This window comes from Gambusia affinis, linkage group LG05, assembly GCF_019740435.1.
Source record: "Gambusia affinis linkage group LG05, SWU_Gaff_1.0, whole genome shotgun sequence".
Lineage (NCBI taxonomy): Eukaryota > Metazoa > Chordata > Actinopteri > Cyprinodontiformes > Poeciliidae > Gambusia > Gambusia affinis.
In genome coordinates this window covers 11,700,587-11,723,600 of record NC_057872.1, presented here as the reverse complement: position 1 = coordinate 11,723,600, position 23,014 = coordinate 11,700,587, and the positions used below count along the sequence as shown (strand labels likewise).

The window sequence follows — 23,014 nt, the reverse complement described above, 5'->3', positions numbered from 1 at the left end:
ATAGCCAAAAAAACTGTGATGAAATTTTACCTTTTTGACATCGTTTTTTTGTTATCGCAACAAAGACCACAGAACATTGTCATAATTTTCAGAAGGGTCAATTCTCAAATATTTTTATTTCTATTTTTCTTTCTTCTCCAATCTATTACTCTCTCCTTCCCTTCTTTCTGAAATTTCTTCAATCAGCTCTTCAAGTGTCAGTTTGACATATGATGGCTTCTGCAAATATTGTCAAGTCTGAGCAAGTTTCTTTATCCATTTCATGTAATGCACTCCTGGAGATAAAGTGATTCCACATTAGCTGCAGAACACAGCTACCAAATGGCTGCTTGATGATTGTAATTGTGAGTTTATTTGCACCAGACTCGGAACATGGAAAGGTGAGAGTGTCATAGAAAAATGTGTTGTTTGCAGGACACCTGCTACAGTGGTTAAAGTGCACAAAACCAAACTTCATCAATCAGCATGCACCTGTTTTTCCTCCCATACATGGACACCCATAACACAGCGAGTGGTGGCAGCAAGGCGACATCTAAACCGTGTAGGGTCAGTCATTAATAAAGTGCACCAGATGGTTTGTCTGGAACACAACTGTGTTGAATAACCACAGGAGGGATGGATGGAGAACTATGTGGACTAGGCAGAGTGGCCCGGGAAAGACAGAAACTCTGAAAAAGGAAGGCTAAAAATAAACCCTACAGTGAAGATGGATGGAGATAATAAGGAGAGATGGAAACCAAAAAATGCAGGAATTTGTCCTTAGCGTGGCATTTAGGAGTGACTTGCAGCCATTATGTTGTATATTTATCGCACTTTCTTTGTGCAATAAACACAAATAAAGTCATCACACGTGATGATTTAGTAACTGCTTCACTGTATGGTGTTTTTCAAGCTTCACTAAAGAAATGAATTAGATTTATTTTAATTTTATTTTCTGGTTCGGTTGCATTTGACTTTTCCAAAAAATTTTGCACAAAATACTTTCAGTTTTAGAACTGATATTTTAACATCACATCGAATTACAGAGGATTTGGGGGGGGAAAAAGCAAGGTTTTTATTTCCTTATCAACATAGTAGTACAGTTATATCCAAAGAAAATGATTATCACCCAAGTGAATTTGACAAATTAAAATACATTAACTTGTATTGAGTCATCTACTGATTTACTACATGGAGAGGAAAATATTTAGTTGATATGTAGATTTTGATGACTACAACCTACAGCTAATAAAAAACCCAAACTCAGTTTATTTGATGATGAAAAAGGTGCATGAAAATGTCAGCTTTCTGAAAAATTTTTTACATACTATGCAGTTTATTCAAAGTATGTAATGATATTCTGAGTCACAACAAAATACACCTTTCCACACCTAAGGAATTAAATCACTTTAAAGAAGGTGTATAACAACATGATGTACATAAACTGATTTCAAAAAGCATCTCATCAGGACCTGTTATAAAGAAATTACACATTTGTAATTTGTTGTTGACAAGCAAGCTCATTGTCTTCTATCAGACTGGAGTTTGAGGTTGCAAAGCAATATCTAAGGAAATGCAGGAACCTAACCAATCAAGTAGCAAGAAAAACTGTCCACCTGCTATGAGGTCCAGGTGTTTGGTAGTTTTTCTGTCCCTAACCTTTTACCTGCTATAATAAATGACGTATGAGAAAACATTGGATGCATGGGAGAGTAGACACAGATGGAGAAAATAGGAGACCACAGGGGTGGAAGAAGAAAAAGGGGCATGTTGAGAATAAAGGAATGAGTGTGCTATTAGCTTGGATCTTCATAATCATCCCATAGGGACCAGAACTTAGCCTTGATAAATGGACTTAGTGAATGGATGCTGAGTGTGTATGTGTGTATTTGAATGTCTCTTGGTAAAGATGTGTAGAGAAGTAGCAGCTGCAGGAGGGAACAAGGAAAAAAAAAGAAAATGTGATAGTTGATTAGCTACTCTTGTGGGACAGTGTTTTTAATTTCCCCAGGTTGTAATTGGTTAAGAACTCCATTACCCAGGAGGCACCGATGCAGCAGCTGTCAAAGTTAAACAGCTGGCCAGCCACTAGTAGCGCTATCTTCTGGCTTGATTATCATTTATCTATGCCTGGACACAGACATAAGCATGACTGCATGCTCGATTTGTTAATGTGCCAAAACCTTCTGACATGTATCAAGACAATAGTTAACTCTGAGTTAAATGTAGCTGACCAGACACAAAGTCTAAGGCTAATGATGAAGTTTTTGTCTGGGTTCTTTATTTAAAATTATATTTTTAAAAGTAGAAAAAAACAATTCATCTTTAATTTCATCTGATCATTTTTGGTTTCTGCTGCTCATGAGGTTTTATGAGCAGAATCCAGCATTCTTAGTACATATGTACTGATTTTTAATGGAGAACTTAATTATTGGGTTAACTGAAGCGCTAAAAAAAGAGCATAAAGAAATTACATTTATTTTATTTTTTTTTATTATTGTTGTTATTTCAGCTTTGCTTAACAACTCTCCTGTAATCTTAGTGGCTTTGTTAAAAGGTTTTGCAAATTGTTTTATTTTGTTTTTGACTCCTTCAAGTTCTTTGTTTGAACTTAAACTGCTTGTTCACTTTTTTCCGTTCAGTCTTTGTAGCTGACCTTGGTACTGTACTATGTATGTAACAGCACAGACAAAAAATCCTTTTAGAACTATGTGAAAGATGGATATGCGTTGCAATAATTTATAGATAGTAATAATACGGCTTATCCCAAACTGTGCACAGTAGCACGAACAAATGTATGGAATTTAAGAAAAATATGAAGTACTTGGCGTTTGTGGATTTTAGGCTTAGGTTCTAGTGATTGTCATTATCGGAAGATATTGACCTCCATGCTTCATTAGAGGTTATTAGTTCCATTTCGATTTTTACATACTGTAGTGTTTTCAGGGTAATCTCTCCTCAGGAGGGATTAAAAATAGTCTTATGGTAGACTTTTTTTTTTTAAATGAGGTCTGTTTTAAATTGACATGTATAATTCAGCGCTAGGTTGATGTGGATTTAAGGAATTATTCCCAAACTTTCACATAATTGGGGTCAAAGGTTTTCAACTTTTATCTGAGATAGACTGACAAGTCCTTAAATAGTACACTAGCATCATTTATTGTTCTGAAAAAAATATTAATTATTGTGCCCATTATAAAATGTTGTTATTGATGTATTAAGGCACCTGTATATGCCTTATTAATACTATACTTCTACTGGTTTAGAAAATGACACAAAATCCTCCTGTCACTGTAAGAAATGTAATTGTGCAAAAGTATAATTATAAAAGGCTGTGTAAACATATTTGGTATGCATGTCTATACCATTCAAATGAAAAGATTTTGATGGTTATCATCAGGTGTTGACAAAACCTAGCCTGTAATAACATTTCTCCTACAGTTGTGTATCTCTGCAAACAGAGTTACAATAAAAGTGATGAAAGCATGGCACAAGAAGAGAAAATGGTGTTGAGGAGTAATGATTGTTCTTATCCAAGGTGCTCCCAGCAAAAAAATAAAAATAAAATAAGAGAGAGATCCAGAGAAATTGTGTATGGTCAGACTTGTGAAGAGAAGGATTTGTAAGATAGTGGAGACTGAATGATTAGTGAGTTTTTGCCCTCTGGAAAAAACAAAAGGAGTGATGGAGGGAGGGGGGCGGGGGGGTAAAGCTCTGAGGAACATGAGGAAAGTAAAAAGAAAATGAGTTTAAAAAAAGGATTTGGAGATTGTGAAAGGCCTTCTGGCAGAAGAAGAAAGAGGGAAACGCACAAAAACAAGAAGGGGAGGTTGAGAGAGATGATAGAAAGACAAGGCCAATGATTACAGGATTGTGTGGATCAGAGGAGCCTTATGTGAGTTAGAGATGAGTAGAAATACACTGCAGGGGAAGCAAGAGGAGTGAAGAAATGCACCGATGGGAGGAATACGCGTTAGAGCAACAGGCAATGGGAGAATCGTTGGAGAGAAAAGGGAAAGAAGTGTACAATTCAAAGGTCTATCCCCTATAAAATATTATGTCCTTAATAGATTAGCGACAACCTTCATTGCAACTTTTTTTATTTTCAAAACTTGTCTTTGTTTACTTTTCCTCAAAGGCATTCTCCATCTTTCTAATTTAAGAGCAATATCTCACACTGTCATGTCAACCTTACATCTCTGTCCATCTTTGTTCACTTGACCACAGATACGGTGCTATTTGAAAGCTGTTTTCTTCTTTCCCTTCTTCCATTGTAGATGGCAGGAATCTGGCTGTCTTTACCTACCCTCAGGCTGCATATGTCTGTCAAGCTATAATGATGGCTGTGTATGAAGGCATACAGTATTGACTAAGATTGTCTTTCCAGTATGTAGGATCGGTTAGACACACAGAATTTTATAACAGTAAGTGTATGCACCCTTTAGCTAGAGAAATATGTTCATATATTGTCCTCATTAGCTTTCCCCGTCACTGAAGCAGTGTTGTGTAACTGACTGCTTCAGTGAGTTACATCTGGAATGATATTACACCTTACAGAGACGCCAACTTTGATATAGTTTACATCAGGTCCTGACCCGGCCTGAGCCCGTAGATTTTGTGTCCGAGTCGGATCAAACTCCAAAAATAAAAATGTAATACATTTGTATGCACATTTCTCTTGCTCTACAACACATTTGCTCCTGTCCAGGACTTCTTTGTTCAAATCTGATCCAGTTATCTCAATTTGAGTATCTATTAAGACCAGTACTATAGATCAATAAACCAGAATGCATTTACTCAAAACAAGTGTTGTTTTTGTCCTGGTGTTGTTTAAGTTCATATGAACAAACCACATAGTCATTGGCTTCAATTTGTACACATATGTTCAGTTGTATTTCCGTACATAATTGATAATTACATAATAGACCTCAGGACAATTCTTACATGTTTTCATGCTCATTTTAGCAGCAAAACAGCGAGAGTTAGAGAGCTGGGAGGTGGAGAACAAAACACATTTGATAAGAAAATGGTGGAAAAAAGCTTTTGTTGTTTACTTTGTGGCTTTGAGAAGCAGCTTCGTCCAGGGACACGAGTGTCATAATTGTGTGATTTACATGATTATTCACCAGGTCACCCACCTTTCCTTTCTTTCTTTTTGTTTATCATATGATTGGCCATGAGATTGAGAGCATAAACACCAAATTAGATCTGGTGCTTTTTATATGCCAAACTTTATTACCATAATGTTAATTTACAATCTAAGTTTTAAGCATGCAAGTTTGCCACCCAAACACTTTCTGGCAAACACAAAATTGTTAACTGTTTCCTTGGAAAAAGAAGAATGAAGGAACTGGAAATAAATAACACTTTAATTTTACCAGCAATCAGTTTTTTTTTTCCTTGTGGCCCCCTTAGAGAAAATCGTCCAAATAGGAAAACAATACATCTCTCCTTTATTTTCCCCAAGAAGAAATCTTTGAGTGTATCTTTGAAGAGGGTTCCCATTAAGTGTGCTAACCTAGGTCAGCTGATCTGACTAATCTATTGGAGTCTGCCATGTTTCTGGTGAATAATCAGTCTTTGCAATAGTTTGTTAATTCTTTGGTGCAGCAACAAGCCATCGCACTCAGAACATCTTGAGTGATGGAAACCTCCGGCTCTCGACTCAGTTTTAGATTTAAATCATTAATTCGGTGGGAATAAGGATCCGACCAGCTGTGTCCACCAAACAATGTCAATTGGATTCAGTACCAGTATTGAGTTTGATAGAGCCCATCTTTGATTCATAGCTGTGACTTTTAAAAAAACTAAGGACATTTATTTTAAAAAAAATATTAAAAAACAATTTTTAAACTAATGGTTTATGTTTTCTTCCTGCAGAAAAAGCAGAGGACTAAAAAACTCTCTGAACTCTTCCACTCTTACAACCCCTACGACCACAAGGTAAGATTTAGTACTTTTCTAGCACTTTTGGAAATTTCCATGGTATTAGATTTAACTTATTTCTAGTGTAAAACGCTGTAAGGGGTCGCTACTGCTAGGAAAGTGCTGTATAAATTCAGTACATGTACTCTTCAGTCTGTTTTCCTAAATTTGAAATGTTTTTCAGCAAATTATTTTCTGATCACTGTCTGTTTTTCTTTTGATGAGCACATCCTTGAGTGTTTAGCACCATTTCCACTGGAGCAGAGGTCATTAATCAGAACCAGGCAGTGCTGCTGTAGGTCAGCATCACCAGCATTAGATTATATTTATAGTGGCGGTGAGTTTGTCTCCTCAAGATGGCCATCTGTTGTCAACAGTTTAGTGGATGAGGGCAGCATAAGTGTTTGTGCCTGATTGCATTGTGAAAGGCTGAAGTCAGAGATTTATCTAAATCATTGTGCATGTACTTCTGCTTCTGTCTGAGTTTCTGTGTTAGCTGCATCACCTTCCATATTTTTACACATTTATGGTGTTGAGACTGTTGTGGCTGAAGTGTCTCTGCAGAGCTGTGTTCATTAAGTGAATGTCCTAATGTAGCATCATAGTGGTTGTCACTGAAAAAGCATATCGTACAAAAACATAGGTGTGTTTATTTATTTATTTATGGTTAAAGACCAGGTTCAGTTATACAAAAAAATAAAGTTTATGAACTGAGAATAAAGCAGAAGAAGGGAAAGATGTCTTGCAGGAAGCATAAATGTTTTAAACAAATGTATGATTGGATCCCACCTTGGCAGTGAGTCTATGTTCCATTGCAAAGCTCGAGTTTAATTTTGTTTTTCTTTTACGCAGTTTCCTTTCTGAATTTGAACCCTGTGGTGCATTTTGTTCCACACTAATTAAAAGAATTCAAGATAGAACATGTTTCTGCTTTTGCAAGCATTCGTTCTTGCCTCCCACACAAAGAAAGAATAAAAGATGCACATAAACAAACAGTCTTCAGCAAACAGCATAGAACACTCAGTCACATACAAGCATCCATAATAACTGAACACAAAATTGAGAATTGAACCTAGTTAGTGAAAAATGTCTATAATTCATTAACACGTTTGTGCCTAAATCAGCTACTTGGTATTTGTGAGCTTGCTCACTAATCAGATATATTGAGAAATGGACAGTGTTGCAAGGTGTCTTATTGAACCTGCTGTGCCGAGCTGCTCCATCTCACAAACATCACTCCATTCTTAATTTGTCTTCCTCACTGACATGCTCTGTGAACATTTTGAATATACTTCTACAAAAATAAGTAAATGCCTGCATAAAACATTGACATAAGTGGTTAATCTACAAAAAGTGTAGAAGTTGAAGTTTTGCATTTCATTTTTTAAAATATTGAAAGTAGTCAATATTTTTAATATAATCGATAGTAATAATGATTGTTTGTATTTGTTTGTATTTCTCAGGTTCCTATTTGAAACTTCTCAAAAATAAATTTCAGGAATATTGAAAATTTTAATATTTTCCTGAGTCTCTAGTATAAAAATTAAATTGATTTCACTGACATTGTGATAAATTAAAATGTAGTCAATTCAAAATCACTTTCACATGCAATTGAAACAATCACCTATTATCTCAAACTTCATTCATTACATCCATAAGCATTGTCTTTCACTTCATGCTTATAAAACATCTGGAAAACTCCTGATCATCTTAGATCTGTTATACATGAATATATTAAACTTGTAATAGATTTTTTTATTCTTTAACGATAAGAAAGCCTCTGCCATATTCTTCTTCCATACATAGTGAAAATATGCAAATAAATCTCTTGTATATATATATATATATATATATATATATATATATATATATATATATATATATATATATATATATATATATATTCCAAATTGAACCCGTGAGCCATGTTTTAATAACAAATCTCATGTCAAGCATGCTTCCTTAGCATATCAAGCACAGCTCTGCCTGTCCTTGCTCGTGTCCATACTCTGTGGAAATGCTGAGCAGATCAGCTCTTATTAAGCCCAAAACCCCCTTTAGATAAAAATAAATGATGTCTGATAAGTTCCTTCATTTTATGTTGAGTTCCTTAGGGTGTCTGGCTAAGGTTATGGTTTATATAAGAATGTTATTCTTGCATTAATAATTTTTGTGTGTGTTTCTGTTTTTGTGTGGTACTGAGACACTGGGCCAACATAGGAAGGAGGTTCTGACATTTTAAATCTGTTTTTAAATAGCATCTACATTCAAAGCCATAACTAAAGAGGAAGTTGTGGAAGCTAAAAACGTACAATTGAAGGGACAACATATTCTCTCTTTTTAATTTCCTTTGTGATTTTCTTTTGTTTTTGTTTTTGTCTTTGTTTCTTTTTTTCCTTTGCCTCTGCATTTTGAACTCTGGGCTGATGTGTGTGTTTGGTTTTCTCCAGTGTGTTTATATGAATTACACTTGCTCTTCTCTATTGTGTGTGTGTTCAAGGGATTGGAGAGTGCGCCTGTGTGTGTGTATGTGATGATTAATGTGAGGTATCCTTTAGCCAGATAGTGCTGAACAAGGCCCATCCATCAGCATTGAAAAGACCAGTGGGCAGAAAGCTGGCAGAGCACTTTGTCTAGGGCCAATGCCCCCACTGGACACACACAAACACACGCATGCAGACAAACTATACACATGAGATCGTGGGCTTTGACTCTGTAGCCCTCTAGGCAGTCATGGCAACAACTGTTGTGATTTCAAATGAATGGTTTTGCTTGTTTTGTGGCTGTGCCTGTCCTACAAACTTGTTTTGCTGTAGTGATAACAGCAGTATCTGATGGCGTCTAGACTTATCAGGTACTAATGGAGAACTGTTTAAATTGTTTTGGCAAATCTGTTTTTTGTGTGTGTGTTTAAACCAATTACTACATAAAAACCTTGGAAATGCACCAAAACATTGGTTGTTGACCAGTATCAGCCTTTTGTCAGCCTGATCATTCCCTTTTCCTTCCCGCTCCTTCGTGAGTGCTCGAAACTACAAATCCTTTTCATTACTATTTTATTGTATTTAATTTAATATCTGTGGAGTAAGCTAAACAGAATGAACAGAGTAGACTTCTGTAGAAAGATCTAGAAACACAAGAAGGCTTTCACGTTTGTCTTAAAGAAATTAATGCAATTTCCAAATTTTCTTTAGAGGGTTGACTCTTTACTGTTGATCTGTTTGTTTTTGTCTTATCAAAAACAGGAACGTGGCCTGGCTTTCCTCAAAAACATTTGAATCAAATTATTGGGTCTGCACAAATCTGCTTCTGATTACAAGCCATGAGACGTTTGTGACAATTTATTATGAAAATAACATAAAAGCAAATGGCTATGTAAATAAGACAAAAATAATTGAGGAATTTTTAATTTGTCTTTTATTAAAAGGTTGCTCAAAAAAGATTCATCTCCTTCTATTGGCTGTTCTGAAAGGTCAGATTTGTTCAGTTATTGAGAGCTAAACAAATGAATCTTTTGTTCAGTGCTATCATACTGCATCAACCACAACTCTCCTCTTTTTATGATGTGGTATTGTCTTCTTTAATATTAAATGATTTAGAAAAACTCAGCCAGGAAGACTAAAAATATTATATGAATGCCGTTTTTCCATATTTCAGTATTATATGCTAAACGTTAATTGGTACACCTTTAGAAATAATGAATTGCTCTGTGTTCAAACACCTTACATTACAAAACCAATTTTCGAAAGCTTTTTTTTTTTTTTTTCCTTTTCCAATTCCCTTCCTTTGTACTGAAATCCTGGATTAATTTTATTATATATATATATATATATATATATATATATATATATATATATATATATATATATGCTTCTGATATTTTTTTGGCCTATCAGAAGCATTTTCAACCATTGTATTTTGAATTTTTAGACTTTAATGGAAAAATAATATGGTGACTCTCAGGTCCACAGATGATAAAAGTATTCTTGTGTGTTGTTTGAAAAAGGGTTCATAAACCCTCCAAACACACAGACTTCTGTCCCTTTGCGCCATCACTGTGTCATCTCGTGTAAAGTAGTGCTCCCTGAAGGCTCTGCCCTTCCAGGTGGAGTTTGCGAAGCACCCATCATGCCTAAGTTATTCTCTGCAATGTTTGTGACCGTTCTGGCATTCAGCTTTTTTTCTGGGAGAGCTAACAGGGAAGCCTCCTTTCTCACTGTGCAAGTCTCCCGAGAGCACACAGACAGAAAGAAACGCACATACATTCTCCACGCTGTGTTCATGGACCTGTATGACAGAGGTGACAGTTTTCCCCGTGGCAAGAGAGGAGGGACAAGCTGTCAACATGGCCCGCTGCACCTGCCCAGCCGCACAAGGCACACACACACAGAGCAGGGAGGACAGAAAAAGGAAAATTGGCAAAAGAAAGTGGAGGCGGCAGAAACGAGAGGCAGAAAATGAAAGATTAACAAGGTATATAAGTCATTTTTAGAAAATAAAACACTTAACTAAACTTGGCAAACTTCCCTCTCCTGTTAGTGTAAATGCCTCAGAGTAGCTGACATAATTATCTTCTAAAAGAAGAAACAAAAATATAATTAGTGTAATAATTCTTTTCCGCTCCCTAGATTTTTTTGTAATATGTTCTACATGTTGTTAAAGGTAACAATTAGCATCCCTTTTCTCTCCCTTTTGGCATTTTAATTGCTTGTATTTTATGAGTTTTTAAGCAGCTGTTTTTCCTTTATTGTCAGTAGGTAAGCTTTATCTATAATCTTGACATTTGTTGCAACATTCTGCTTTTTTTCTTTTAATGAACTATTAGGGGAAATTATGGAATGTAGGATGTGAAAAATAAAACAATGTGGTTTATTTTGGCCTTCTTTGCTTGTCTTCCCTCAGTCTTTCTGCTCTTGGCCTCCATTTTGTACGAATATATTTTTTAACATATGACTGGTGCTTCTCACCTTACTAATTCAGTTTCCTTTTTGTTCCCATGCTGACAGTTTTTTTCCCTAGAACATTTTGAGTTACTTTGTGATATCATACCCTGTCAGTTAAGGTTTGTGAATAAAATTTGACCTTGTTTTTCAATCTTTATGTAACCTACAGCAAGTAGGTTACATAAACTCTGGTTATCTGTTCGTCAATCTGAATTTGTCTAGCACTTTAGACTGGGATAGAAACAATATATACTGGCTTTTACTGGGCCAGCTATAAACAGTGGAATATTACACTTCCTTGAGAAAAAGTTATGAGACTAAATTAAGCTTCAGACGTAGTATTCTATTAACTAGTGACTATATGTTTTCCTATTTTTAACTTATTCATATACTTTGGTAAGCACATGAGGAACAGAACCTTAAAGTTTTTAGTTTTATTTACATTTTTTGTAGTACATGACTCATTTAATGTTAACAGAAATGAAATAAAAATAGAAATTCTTCTGTACCTCTTTCACCTCATACAGTGGCGTTGATACGGCCTGCAAACTCCATGAGGAAAAATCGCAGTAGTCTGAAAAGCGCTCCTTAGTGCATTCATACAAATCGACTGTCGTTAGAAAGCTACTGTGTATTGCCAGTCAGCACTAAGTATTGAGAAAATAATAATTACTGTTTATACATTAAATGAAAACTTGCTGCATGTACAGGATATGATTCTGTAAGTGTAATAGGTTTATTTCTGCTATGCATTCAGACAGGGTGAAGTGCACATATTCATGTTTTTCACATAAATCCCAGGTCACTTTCAAATGGAGTTCAAAAGGCTCAACAGACATGTGACGTTTCATCACTTCAACCGTTATATCACTGAACCAGAGGAAGCAAGAAGTGGTCAGATGAAATATAAACAGTAAACATAACAAGTATTGCGAATGTCTGATGGTTCTACTTAATGATTGCAAGATCCCACTGTGTTTTTGCCTGTTCGGTTTACTCACCCTGCTTTCAGCACGTCTCTACTTATATGGGTGTCATGCAGAGGCAAGATGAATTCCAAGAAAATCTACAAAATAGTTGCAGTATTTATTCATTTTAAACCGTGATAGTCAAGCTGAAGTAAAGTAGTTGTCCCATACAATAATGGAGTTACAGAAAAGGTTTTGGTGAAAAGTCTGTCAAGAGTTTTTTTTTTTTTTTTTTCTTTTATACATTAGTCATAAGTGATGTGGTCAGACAAAACATTTACAAATTCTGGTATTTTCAAATACAAAATGAGAAAAAAAAAATCTTAAACAAGCTTTTGACTTTTTTGATGATGCCACCGCTTCAGTCAACGTCAGTTAAATGACTTTGTTGAACCATTGTAAAGAAAATGACATGCACTCTACTTTACGGACTATAAGAAAATCTACACTTGAATCTTATACTGTAAGAAAGATAGAAACAGAGAAAAAATATTTAAAAACATTCCAGTTCAGAAGGGTCTTGATATCTCAGTCTCTGCATTCAGGGCCCTTGTTGCACCGTCCCTCTCTTGTCTGCACCAGATCACAATGAGCTCAAACGAGGGAAGAAACACATTCAACATGTCTTTTTTTTTTTTTTTTCCCCTCTTTGACACAAAACACATAAATCGTAAATTTAATGCTGTAATTGTTTGAAATTAATATATGTTTCAAAGTCCAGTCTTTTGCATTCTAACATTTAACTCAACAAACACTCATAGCAACAGTTTATTAAAAAGTGTTTGCATCTGCATCAGCTCATTTTGTGACTAACATCTGAAAAGATGTTAGTCACAAAGCATTAGTAGGGAGGGAGAGGCAGAAAACAGAATGACAGAGGGGTGCTGGGCCTTGTGTTACTAAATGGCTTCCTAGACAGGAGAGTGAATGCTTTTCCATTCAATCAAAAGGCCTACTGTTCAGCTAGGATTTTTTTTTTCTTTTAAAGGCATGTGTGCTTTATTTTAGTTGAGTGTCTATTTCTTCTTCTGTTTCATGCAGCTGCTCTCTTGGAACTTGTTTTATGTATTTTCTCGTGTCCAAACACATGAAATAATGTAGGCAATTTCTATACAGTATTTTCTAGCCTAATTGGATGAGCTGTGTTTATTATTACACATATAACATTTAGCAGTGTATGCACTAAAAGCATACACTGCTGATGTATAAAATATAAAAGCTAAATTGTTTTTTTATTTACTCTCATAGACTGTAACCATGAATGAAGCAGTTAAAATAAATGGAAAAATTTCAGTGTACTGAAAAAAAGGAATAATTAGCACTGTGAACAGTGCTACCTTGTTCACAGTTTTAAATGGTAAGCTGAAGGAGTCGCATTTTCTTAATTGAAATGTTTCACAGTGAAAAATGTTTGATTCCTGCTAACATACCATATTCGCTTTAAGTTCTGCCAGATTGCTTCTAGATGTGTAGATACACTGCACTGGAGATAAAGGCAGAACCACCACTAAGTTAAATCCATAAGTGAAAGCTAGATTTTAAATGGTGCTAAAAAACAATTTACAATGGGAGATAAGCCGTCCACAGCCAGTAAAGTGTGAAGATAAAGATCCCCACAAAGAAACTTGAGCAGTTTCTTTTTTATTTACGGAAGACAAAGTGGATTAATTATTCAGAGCTTGGCTGACTAAGTTCTTCTTCTTGATAAAGAATCTGGGACTTTAGATATGTAAGACTGTGATAAACTGGGATTTCAGTGGAGGTAGTACACAACATGCCCACTTAAGTAATAATCTCACACTCATGCTTATAAGGATGACTCTCACTTCCCTTTACCCCAGGTTTATATGTGTGGTAGCAAATATGCTGTAATAGTCAGTCTTTTTGGTAAAACAAGAAATGAACAAGACTTGCATAATAACATGACTCTCAGATGAAGGATAAGCAAACCAGTTCTTTTATAGAACTGGATCATCTTTTGTGGAAAACCTCTATAATAGGAAAGTGGAGTTTGCTCCTTGTTTTAAGCTCACATTGACATGTCTGCTCAAATCCAGCGATATTTCCTGTGACTGTAACTATGCTCACAAAGTGGTGCTCATCTGTGAGGGTTAGAGCACAGAACTAGCCTCTAGAAGCTACTTTAGTCACATGAAATTGCTTTTGATATTAGAGGACAGACTTTCAGCAGAGAACAGGCTCCTGCAAAATATACCTGAAAATTGATACACCCACAGGTAGAAACAAACTTGTGTCACAGTTTAAGTAAGGGACACAACAGAGGTTTAGCGGTACAAGGAAGCAATGAGAGGATTAGACAGACAGTGCAGCTTATGTGGTTTAATTTAAACAAATGACTACAGCAATTCGTTTTTTGCAGTCTGCTTGAGAAGAAAACTGATCAGTTTATAGAAATTAATAACTCCATTTCATCTTGTTGGCAAAGGTTTTAAATCCTATCTACACAGAGATAAAGTTTTAAACAGTAATTTGCTAAATTAATGTGCCTACAGTATTTTGTTCAGACTAGACCTAACCTTAATTCTCTTTATTTCAGGCATTTTTAAAAGCCCTTCTTTCTGGGTATGTGTGTGGCAACAGAAGACAAAACTTTGTTTAGATGTCACCAATTGGAAGTCCAGACTCTGGCATTGAATCACATGAAATGACAGTGTGGCATCAAAATTATTCTAACAGAGACGTAACTTATTTATGTTCAAATTCATGTATTGCCACATGTAACTAAGCTAAAAATAATTTCTCTTATCATAAAATGGTAAGCCACTTTTTTCAGTTTATTCTTCCTTCTCATCGTCTTTGTTTTTCAGATGTTTGTAGATGGCATTATTAGGTGGAGATTTTATTTTTAAACTGTACTAACTACTGTATCTATTTATGTAGGTTTTTATTTAAGTTTATTTCATAGAGATAATGTGGAAGAATGAGTGAAACAGCAGTCCCATACCTGTACCGTGATGCTTATAGCATGAGCTAATTTGCAGCCCTTGTTTTAGTTTTGTTTTCATATAAAACTTCTAATAGTTAAAAGCTTTCCCATGTTATCTTGTGTCACTGTGTCTCCACTTTGCACAGGATTTCATACTTTCTGTGCACTTGAAAGCTGTTCTTCTGTCTGTGTGCTGATGTATGAGAGCCAGACTTGTTCAAGGGAGGTGTGGTCGTTTGAAGTTCTGCCAGTGAAAAAGCTCGTTTAAGCTCGTTAAACAGCCAAAAGCATTTGGGATCTTCTTTCTTAAGTTGAGCAGTCAGTTTTTTTCTCTTTCTTTTTTTTATGTTTGGGGAAAAAGTAAATAGAAAAGGTGAATGGGTGCAGGTGGGGATCAGACATTCACCCCATGGCTCAGTTCCTTTGGCCACACCTACTTGTTTAATGGTTTCTTGGAGGCAAAAATAGCAATAGAAATTGTCTTTATGATGTTTGAGTATGTATCTGAAATTTAAAGTTTCATTTTCAGTGGAGTTATGCGGCAATCAAAATATGCATTGGGGGGAATTATTTGTGCTGGACAGTCTATTCTGTTAAACACATAACAATGTTTAATTGGATCCAGGTCAGTAAAAGCAAATTACAGAAGATGGACTAAGTTTGAAATTTTGGAAATGTCAGAATTTATCTTAATCTAGAGAACTATTTTCCTGTTCATTTAAGCCAGAATTCTAGTCACTGTATATTTTATTTTATCTTTCTTTATCAAATCTGCATAGTTTAGTGTACTCTTTATTGACATTGAAAAATAGCCGATCCGTACATTTTTAATTAAGCTGACTTGGATTTATTCGTCTTTTTTCTTTAGATGGCTGATAACCATCTGTCTCGGAGAGTGTTTCTGTTACTAACTTTAAAAAGGCCCTTCTTTGAAGGGAGGGAGCAACACCCTGAGGGCTTGTCAGCTAACTTTATGATATGACGCTTCTGTTTAAAGAAACCAGAGAAGATCAAGTGCTTAATGGCCACCTGTGTGTACTTTGTTATTGTGCTTGTAAATCCTGTCAAAACCTTTCCCTCATTTAAAGTCCTTTTATATGCTGCCTCTTAATATTGCATGAACTTAATGTATTGATTATATCTTATGAACTTGGTTTGAGTATTTAAAATTCAATTTGGTGTGATTTATTTCTGCAGAAGGAATGAGAAGAGGCACAACTGATCAACTCTAACATCTATCGATTTAAAAGTGCAAACATATTGTCTTGTCTCGCGCAGAAACATCCCCTAGTTTCCACGTTTTGCAACTGAACAGCCACAAACCTCAATGTTATTTATTTAATAGTTCATAATGCTGAGGTGGAAAGAAACGGATACATGGATTGGTTGTATCTGTATCCAACCAAGATTGGTTGGATACAGATACAACCAATCTATTAATTGGAATGGGTTAATTGGAATTGATATGTGATTAGATTGAATTGGCTTTTTTTGTAAAATTTCTTGAAATGACATCTGTGAATTGCTATAGAAATAAACTGAATTAAACATAAAATGTAATATTCCAGTAAGCCCCACTCCCCTGTCTGCAGTTGTAATGTGATAACCTTTTTATTTTTACTCTCATAACCAACACATAGTTTTGCACAGTAACGCTTTCACACATGTAAGTGTTGAGGATCGAACCTTCAATCATCTGGGCTGGGAGAAGAACAGTCCTCCCCTTATTCATAGCCTTTTTGTTTAAAATGAGGTGAAAAATTCTAAACCTGTCACATTTGTTTGTGGAGACCTATGAATAATACCAGAAAAACAGAAGTATGAAACGACAACAAAAACATTAAGGGACAAGCAGAGCACTTCCAGTCATCTCCTCTCATGCAGAAGCAATGTGGTGCCCTGAGCGCAGTCCTTTCCAGGAACAACGGCATAAACAAATTAAGTTAGTGACCTTACAGCTTTTTATGTGGGGTTATCAGGAGATTTATGTGCCTCTGTTTGTGTGTATATAAAATTTCTGTTTCTCCAAACTATCTTGGCTCAAGTTATTTTATAGGTGTGTTTGTGTGGGAGAGAGATGGAGAGAGAAGTAGTCATTGTTTATATGTACGGTATCTCTGTTATGGCTGTTACGGGAAAGCTTGTCTGTCTTCATGTTTGTGAGTACTTAATACATTCTGACTGCTTCTCTCGAAGGCAATGCCTGTAAAAGTAACTCCAAGGCCATATTGTAATTACATTGTTTGGAGAGTATTTTTTCATCTGAATATCACATGTAGTGACAACAGTACCTCAAGCTACAACTGGGTTTGGACACGGTGAGCACTCCTGACTCAGCAAGCTAACGGCAATTTAGCAATTAGGGGAAGTGAGCTAGAGTAAAGTAATGATATATTTGTGTGAAAGTTTTGAATGAATATTTGTTTGACCTATGTTGTACATATTTATTTATGAAGCGAGCCAGTGGCTGGTCAGCGGAGGCGCTCACTGTGGCTCACGTTTGTTAACAGTGTTCATCGAATAAAAGAACCTGCAAAAACCGCACTGACTAATCATTAAGTGTGCAACAAAAAGAAGCACTATACTGAAGAAAAAGTAAATTTTCGCAGTGCTTCCTTTTTACATTCCTGACATTCTTATGACAACTCGAGTTAGTATTCACAGCAGCTTTTTTTGTTAGCTGTTTCTGACTTTATCACCAGATGAATAGAAACAGATTATCTGAATTACCTTTTTCCCTTGCAGATTTTTGTGCTTTTTGTATTTTATTGAAATCATTGTATTTCATTTCTCTTTATTCAGTTATATTTGTCTTTGTTGCACCGCCTCACTACAAACATCTCAGGACCAGTTAAAAGACAAACGGATACAATACATGTTTACACACAACCCATGTAGTTGCATAAAACCAGAGAACGCCAGTTCACTAACGGAATAAAAATAATCCCTAGATATTTTGCCCTAGACTGGAGTTGAATAACATTATTCTTAAGGTACCACCAGTGCATGTAGTCTATTGTGGATGTGTTTTTGTGTCATTATTAATGCTTTCAGACCTTACAGAAGTCCTAGGTCTTAAGTCATGTTGAAAACTGTACAGTATTATGCGACATTTGATGAGAAACACTTTGCATAGTAATGCATGTAGAATGGTTCCAGCCTTTACTGAGTACATTTATCTATTTAATGCACCAAACTAGAAAAAATAACCTTTGCTGATAATTATGGAAGAGACGAATAACATGCTGAGGACTTATGGGGGACACAGGCTTGTTTATATTCTGATGTTGCTGGAGCCATTCTCTTGCATTTGACCTCTTCATTGGGAAACATTGACATTAGAGAATGACTGTGCATGCCCATTAGCAAGGTGGCTCTTAAAGTTGACATAACAGCAACACTATCCTAGTGGATATGCAGGATTATTTATGTATCAAGTGTACCGCAGGCCAAGATGCCTTTTGTGATGTGTAGAACAGGCACAAATATATATATATATATATATATATATATATATATATATATATATATATATATATATATATATATATATATATATATATAATAATATTTAATTCCCTTCTCACCCACATGGTGGTGATTCTTCTTCCTCTTCTCGGGTCCTCTACCAGAGGCCTGGGAGCTTGAGGGTTCTGCAGTATCTTGGCTGTGCCTAGGACTGCACATTTCTGGACTGAGATGTCTGATGTTGTTCCTGGGATCTGTTGTAGCCACTGTTCCAGTTTGGGGTGACTGCCCGAGGGTCCCGATGACCACAGGCACCACTGTGGTCTTCACCTTCAGGCCCTCTCCAGTTCCTCCCTTAGGCCCTGGTATTTCTCTAGTTTCATGCTCCTTTTCCTGATGTTGCAGTCACTTGGTATTGCCACATCCACCACTCCTCTGTTGTTTATCCATCACGACTATGTCTGGTTGGTTCGCCCTCACCATTTTGTCTGTCTGGATCTGGAAGTCCCACAGGATCTTAGCTCGGTCATTCTCCACTACCTTCGGGGGTGTTTCCCACTTTGATCTTGGGGGTTCCAGTCCATATTCTGCACAGATGTTTCTGTACACTATGCCTGCCACTTGGTTGTGTCGTTCCATGTACTCTTTCCCTGCCAGTACCTTGCACCCTGCTGTTATGTGTTGGACTGTCTCAGGGGCCTCCTTGCACAACCTACACCTTGGGTCTTGTCTGGTGTGGTAGATCTGGGCCTCAATTGCTCTGGTGTTTAGGGCCTGTTCCTGGGCGGCCAGGATGAGGGCCTCTGTGCTGTCCTTCAGTCCAGCTTTTTCCAGCCATTGGTAGGACTTTCTGATGTCAGCCACTTCGGTTATTTGCCGGTGGTACATCCCATGTAGGGGCTTGTCCTGGGATATATATATTCAGTCAGTTACTATACGCTCTTAAGGCATGTGAAACTAATTGAAATGTATGACAATATTTATGTATGTGTTGAGGAGAATGCCCAATTCAGATTCACAATGACGTAGACAACAGAAATCTTTGTGGCGTGCTTTTTGGGAACAATCACTTGATTGAACTGTTGTATAAGATTTATTGAACCCATTTTACAAATCAGATACATGCTTAGCTGTTGCGGTGTGTTTTTCAATGGACAGTAACTATGAGGTTTAATCTTCAAATACTGTTCAGTAACACTGAATATTTAGTTAGACCTCGGTTGTTTGGCTTGTCACAAACATGAATATCAAGTTCCCACAAAGACAGCCCTGTTTTTTTCCATTGGCCTCTCTTTCTGCCATTTGTCATTCAGGGGCCTGACATCTGCTGGAAAACAAACACATAGTCACTAGAGATGTCTTTTTATGTATTGTGGGCATAAAACATTTGCATATGTATTCACTCACACATTGAAGCAGTTCTGTTTGGCCCCTCTCATTTGAACAAGTCATTCACTGTATTTACAGAGCAGCACATGATCAGACCAAACATATTGCTGGCAGTTCCTTTTTTACTGTAGCTAGCTGAAGAAACATATATATATATAATATCTCAGTCAAGATAAAAATCAGCTTCTAATTGTTTCTGTTAAGCAACTACAAATTAAAATTTAAAATAAATTGGACCTACACGTAACTGGGTGTTTCACCCCTGGTGGCAACAAATGCCATTTTGTGATAACTGGCAATGAATCATTTATGTAACTAAAGGGAAAATGTTGTCAGTCTTTAGAAGAAAAAAATAATAATTTCAGTTTCTTTTTTTAGCATAAACAGTTTAAAGTCATGCCACAGGAATTCACTCAGTTATAAATCCTATGGCACAAAATATTCTTAATTTTCTTTATGTGCCATTCAGAAGTCTTTGGATCTTTGTTCTTCTACATTACCCAAGTACAATTTCACTAAGTCATCGATGGCCAGACAGCTTTGTGGAAATAGGTGGGCACACTGAATAGCGGGCATTCAATAGTTTCTCAAACATGCATAAAAGAATCAAAGTAATATCCCTTGTGTGTTTTTGATGACATTATGTAAAGCTAAAACAAATAGTTGATCTTGCATAATATTCCCCTTTATAAACTATTTCAAATGTGTTTCCATCTAATAAGCATGTCTGTCATGAAGGTCTTTATAGCACCACAATACTGTAAAAGAAAAGCATATATATATATATAAACTATTTCACATGCAGCCAACAAAAGTGTTGCAGACAAACACTTTTGTCTTGGCTGCCAATTTCCCTTTAAATGTTAATACCCACCAATGATAAATTGGCAAAGGAGTAATAGAAACCGTATTCTTGTCCTTTGCTTCCTGAATGAGCTGTGGAAAGAAAAACAACACTTGAAAATTTGTAACGCAGCAAAGTATACCCCAGCTATAACAGATCTATAAAACTACATGGTCACACAAAAGTGTACTCTGACAAGGAATTGTTAGCAGATGTCTTGGATCACACTGTTCAGTGTACATAAGCAAACACTGCAACTTCAGCCCCCTGTCAGTTTCTATACACACAGAGGAAGACAGTTGTGATTTTCCTTGACAGAAACTGAACTTGCCTTATGTCTCCTCCAGTAAAGTAATGGAACGCCAATGTGGAAAACTGTCTACAGAAATAAAAAAATTACACCTACTTTAAATGAATTAATAACTAGAGATTATTTATAATTTTTTTTATAAAGCTGTTAGAGTCCAGCTTTGACAATAATGAGGTGAAAACATCTTCAGCGTTTTAGTAAAGTGTTAAAATGTATCTATTGGGGGCGTGCTGTGGTGGCGTAGAGGATGGCGCATCCCACATTTGGAGGCCTTCAGTCCTCGACGCGGCGGTCGCGGGTTCGATTCCCGGACCCGGCCGACGTTTGCCGCATGTCTTCCCCCCTCTCCTTCCCCCTTTCCTGTCAGCCTACTTTCACATAAGGGACACTAGAGCCCACAAAAGACCCCCTGGTGGGGAAAAAAAAATGTATCTATTGAACAACTACAAAACTAAATCACAAAACCATATTAAAAACATTTCAAATTAAATAGAACATAATGTCTGCATTCATAGCTGATTTTCTTTTTTTGAAGAGCACTCAATGCCATGTTACGATATAAATGAATGACTTATGAAAAGACTGCAGTAGTTGAGTCCCATTGTTTGGTACTTAACGATTATTTTTTAATCAGCCGTGGTTAAGTATCAAGGTTCTTTTTGATGTAACGATATTTAAAAGACCTTTTTATACACTGGTTAGCTCTTGAATTGAGTACCGAAAGACCATTCAGCATCCAAAGACGTATTTTATTTTGAATGCAAAGGGGCTTATTAAAAACAGTCTTCTTAGAACAAAAAGAGGATGGTGCATAAAAACTTTTCCAAATCTATCACCTGGAAATCAACTTTTTATCCTCTATTCACATTTGGATATTTACACGATCTTGAAAAGATCTAAGAAACAAAGAAGTAAGGAGATGAAAAATTATGGCATTCATCAAGGGACATGACCCAACTTTTAACCTGGATAGACATTGGGAATATCCTTGCCTCGTTCCCTAGAGATCATGTTTTTCTTTATCACGTCTCTCTGATTCTAGTCTGCATACTGTAAGGCTAGCCCTTAAACAGCTATAGGACTGGTGTGTCAGATAGGCCTTTCTATGCACCACTGATGTGACTTATCTTTAGGTGTGCCTTGTAGTGATAATCACAATCACTCTGCTTTTGCCAACGCCCTACCATCAGCTGCAATTATACAATAACGTGGATGAATAGATGTGTGCCTCACCCATGCATTTTCTCTTCCTCTCCATCGTCCTGTGTTTCTTCCTCCATCTCTGGCTTTATACACATATCCACATAAATTACACACAACAAGGCCTCCAGGCCCACAGGGACATAACGGACAATCAGCCTGACAATCACAGCTGAGCTCCAATTCATGGTGCAGTCGGACACACGATTTCAGACACATAGAGGCTGCAACGCCAAGGGCTTATTCTCCCCCTCCCCACCCGTCTTGGACACAGACGCCCACACAAAGGATTGCACATTTGCTCTCTTGGAGAAGCCCTACAGTCGAGGAATAAATAAAGAAGTATTGAATCTTTCAGACACTGTGCTGGTGTAAAATTGCTACTTTAGCAGAGACAATAAAAATAGATATAACATGTTGTTCTTTTTTTATTATTATTTTTTTGTTTCTAATTTTAATACAATTTTGTTTTACTCTTAAAAGATTTTACGAATGCATATTATAAAATAAGAATTTTAGGAGAAATAGTAGTCGGGTCCAAAGAGATGACTTGCATCATTTATCAGCAGTCCTGCTCTGAACATTTACCTTTAAAGTTACAACACACACGCCCACACACACATTTACCTTTTTGTTGGTGGAGTTGTTGCCTTTATTGTGTTGATATCTATATTTTTATTTGTTTGTTACATCAATTTGTAGAATATTGCAGAAGATTTTACAACTCAAACTTATTCTTTACCAAACACCCACATGTCTTAAACTGTGTTCCTTGTTTTTCTTTGCACTTTCTAATCTTTGCTCAAAGGCCTGGACTTCATCTTAACTTATCACATACTTCTGTTTTTTAGTAGTTTGGGGGATTTTTGCGTGTGTTGTGCCATGTATTTTAGTAAGTGATGTTTTGGAGGCTTTCATTCTGTGTTTTCTGCTCTGTCTCAGTTGTGATGTGATTTATTCTAGCATCTCAGACACCCAACAGCCTTTGGGCTACTGTCACAGGGCCTGTGTTTCTGTGTGTGTGTGTGTGAGGGACATCTA

The 23,014-nt window shown here is 36.4% G+C and overlaps 1 protein-coding gene across 1 annotated transcript in view; it reads left to right on the top strand.

Moving 5' to 3' along the window:
- The window catches only part of cdkal1 (CDK5 regulatory subunit associated protein 1-like 1), a 186,802-nt gene that overhangs the window by 130,022 nt on the left and 33,766 nt on the right, over window positions 1–23,014 (top strand). Inside the window, exon 12 of the mRNA XM_044117411.1 lies at window positions 5,860–5,922. Within this exon, the coding sequence (XP_043973346.1) occupies window positions 5,860–5,922 (63 nt within the window). The remainder of the gene's footprint in view (window positions 1–5,859; window positions 5,923–23,014) is intronic.